This window comes from Amblyomma mixtum, chromosome 6, assembly GCF_055824585.1.
Source record: "Amblyomma mixtum isolate Tamu chromosome 6, ASM5582458v1, whole genome shotgun sequence".
NCBI lineage: Eukaryota > Metazoa > Arthropoda > Arachnida > Ixodida > Ixodidae > Amblyomma > Amblyomma mixtum.
This window is the reverse complement of record NC_143017.1, coordinates 124,312,389-124,314,416: the sequence shown is the minus strand read 5'-3', so window position 1 is coordinate 124,314,416 and position 2,028 is coordinate 124,312,389. Positions and strand designations below refer to the sequence as shown.

Below are 2,028 nucleotides of genomic sequence, written 5' to 3'. Positions count from 1 at the left end.
CTAGTTTTCCGCTTCACTGGGGCTGACGCGGCGGCGCATCGGGGAGATGGAACGGCGCCGCGGAGAATGGGAGCGGTGCGGCGTTGCGGACTGGTTGTCGGTTGTGAACGAAGATGGTGGCGAACTAGGCTGCATGCGGTAGTGCTGCGTGTAAGGTCCGTATGCTGATGGCGTCATGACGTCAGTACGCGGATAATAGGAGTGATTGCGGCAGTAGCGAGCGACATGTCCGGCAATGCCACAGGCAAAACAAATGGGCCTGTTGTCGCGAGTGCGCCATGGGCGACCGTAGGGAAGGGGGGCCGACGCCATGTGCGGCGACGATGGTGGGGCAGAAACCCGATACGACCGGACGGGTCGTGGTGCCAAAGATGGCGGAGCTGCTGTGGCGTCGGAGAAATTGCCCGTGGTATGAGGAGCCGGGCGGGACAGGACGGCGGCGCAGGTAAGCGGGCCAGCCACTGCCTGCTGAGGGACGGGTGGCACGGCATCCGCGATCTGCAGTGCGTCTGCGACCTGTGCCTGGATGGTCTGTTGAAAGGCCGGCGGAAGTGCTGGTGACGGTGCTGTGGGCGCATGCACGAGCGCGAGTTGGCGTGCAACTTCTTCACGGATAAACCGCTTCACCTCCTGCATGAACTGGGGCTCTTCAGCGACCACGGCATCCGCCGATAGTACCTCGGCCTGCCGCACAGGGCGACGAGCGAGGACGCGTTGCTTGCGGAGCTCCTCGTAGCTCTGGCACAAGCTGATGACGGAGGCAACGGTGTCCGGCTGCCTGGCAAGTAGCATTTGAAAGGCGTCCTCGTCGATGCCTTTCATAATGTGCCGGATCTTATCGGCTTCAGTCATCTCAGAATTGACACGCTTGCACAGGTCTACTACGTCTTCCACGTAGCTGGTGAACGTCTCACCTGGCTGCTGCGCCCGCTCACGCAAGCGCTGTTCAGCGCGAAGCTTGCGCACACCAGGACGGCCAAATACCTCAGCAAAGCTCGTTTTGAAAGCCGACCAGGTGGTTATGTCCGCTTCATGGTTGCGGAACCAGAGGTTGGCGACGTCAGCGAGGTAGAAAATTACGTTGGTAAGCTTCATGTTATCGTCCCAGCGGTTGTGTGCGCTTACCCGCTCGTAGGACGCCAGCCAATCTTCGACATCACTGTCACCGGTGCCGCTGAAGACAGCTGGGTCTCGCTGCCGAAGCATGCCAGCGCAGATAACAGGTGCTGGCGGTGCCGATGGCGGCGGCGTTGGCACCGGGGCTGTGTCTCTCGGCATCGGGGTGGTAACGGTGCCGTTCCTCAGCTCCAGGACGGGATCAGAGTTCACCTCCACCACTTGTAATGGGTTTTCCGGGCACAGAACACAAAGAACACGGCACAGAGCACAAAGCGCTGAACGGCGTCCACCGGCAGTCAGTCGTTCCAATCGCACCAACAGGAAGCGCGCGCTCGCCGAGCGCAGTCCCGCTGCCACGCGGGCACTTCTTCGTCATCACACAGGGAATATATTTGTAAGCATAAACGTCCTGTGAAATGAAAACTCGAATTCAGCTTACTGCAAGTAGATTATTGATCTTTTTGATGAAGACAATGTAACAAATAGTGTGATTGGCACTTTTTCTTGGTCGCTCAAAACTTCTTACTTCGAATGCAGTCCTGCTTTGCAAACGCGTGCGCCGTATATAAATCTCTTTCATTTGGTTTCTGCTGAACGCAGTTCTTTTACAGGCAACTTGTCTGAATCATATGCGTTATTTAGAAATTCAAAGGTCGATCCATAACACCATGTGGTTCATCACTTCTTTTCCATTTAAAGACACAATATGGACTGTTCATCCACTTCACTTCAGCATCCTCTTGCGCTGATGCCAACTCTGTCTAAATTTCGTTTTTAGTTCAAGTCCATTCTGTGGCTCTTTCTGCACAGTTCTAAATCTGCGCGCAGCAAAGGATTCATTTATCGCTAGCAAAGTTGCTTTCAAAATTTCCTGCCCTCGATTCAAACATATGATCTCTACACCAAAGA

The 2,028-nt window shown here is 55.4% G+C and overlaps 1 protein-coding gene across 1 annotated transcript; it reads right to left on the bottom strand.

Annotated features, from left to right (window-relative positions):
- Window positions 1–1,278, bottom strand: LOC149340276 (uncharacterized). Its single transcript, XM_089551093.1, has one exon. The coding sequence runs from the start codon at window positions 1,276–1,278 to the stop codon at window positions 1–3; it is 1,278 nt and encodes a 425-aa protein (XP_089407219.1).
- Window positions 1,279–2,028: the final 750 nt, after the last annotated feature.

Bases quoted from the DNA above. Each gene is read 5' to 3' on its own strand.
- LOC149340276 (XM_089551093.1), bottom strand. From the start codon at position 1,278: ATGCCGAGAGACACAGCCCCGGTGCCAACGCCGCCGCCATCGGCACCG.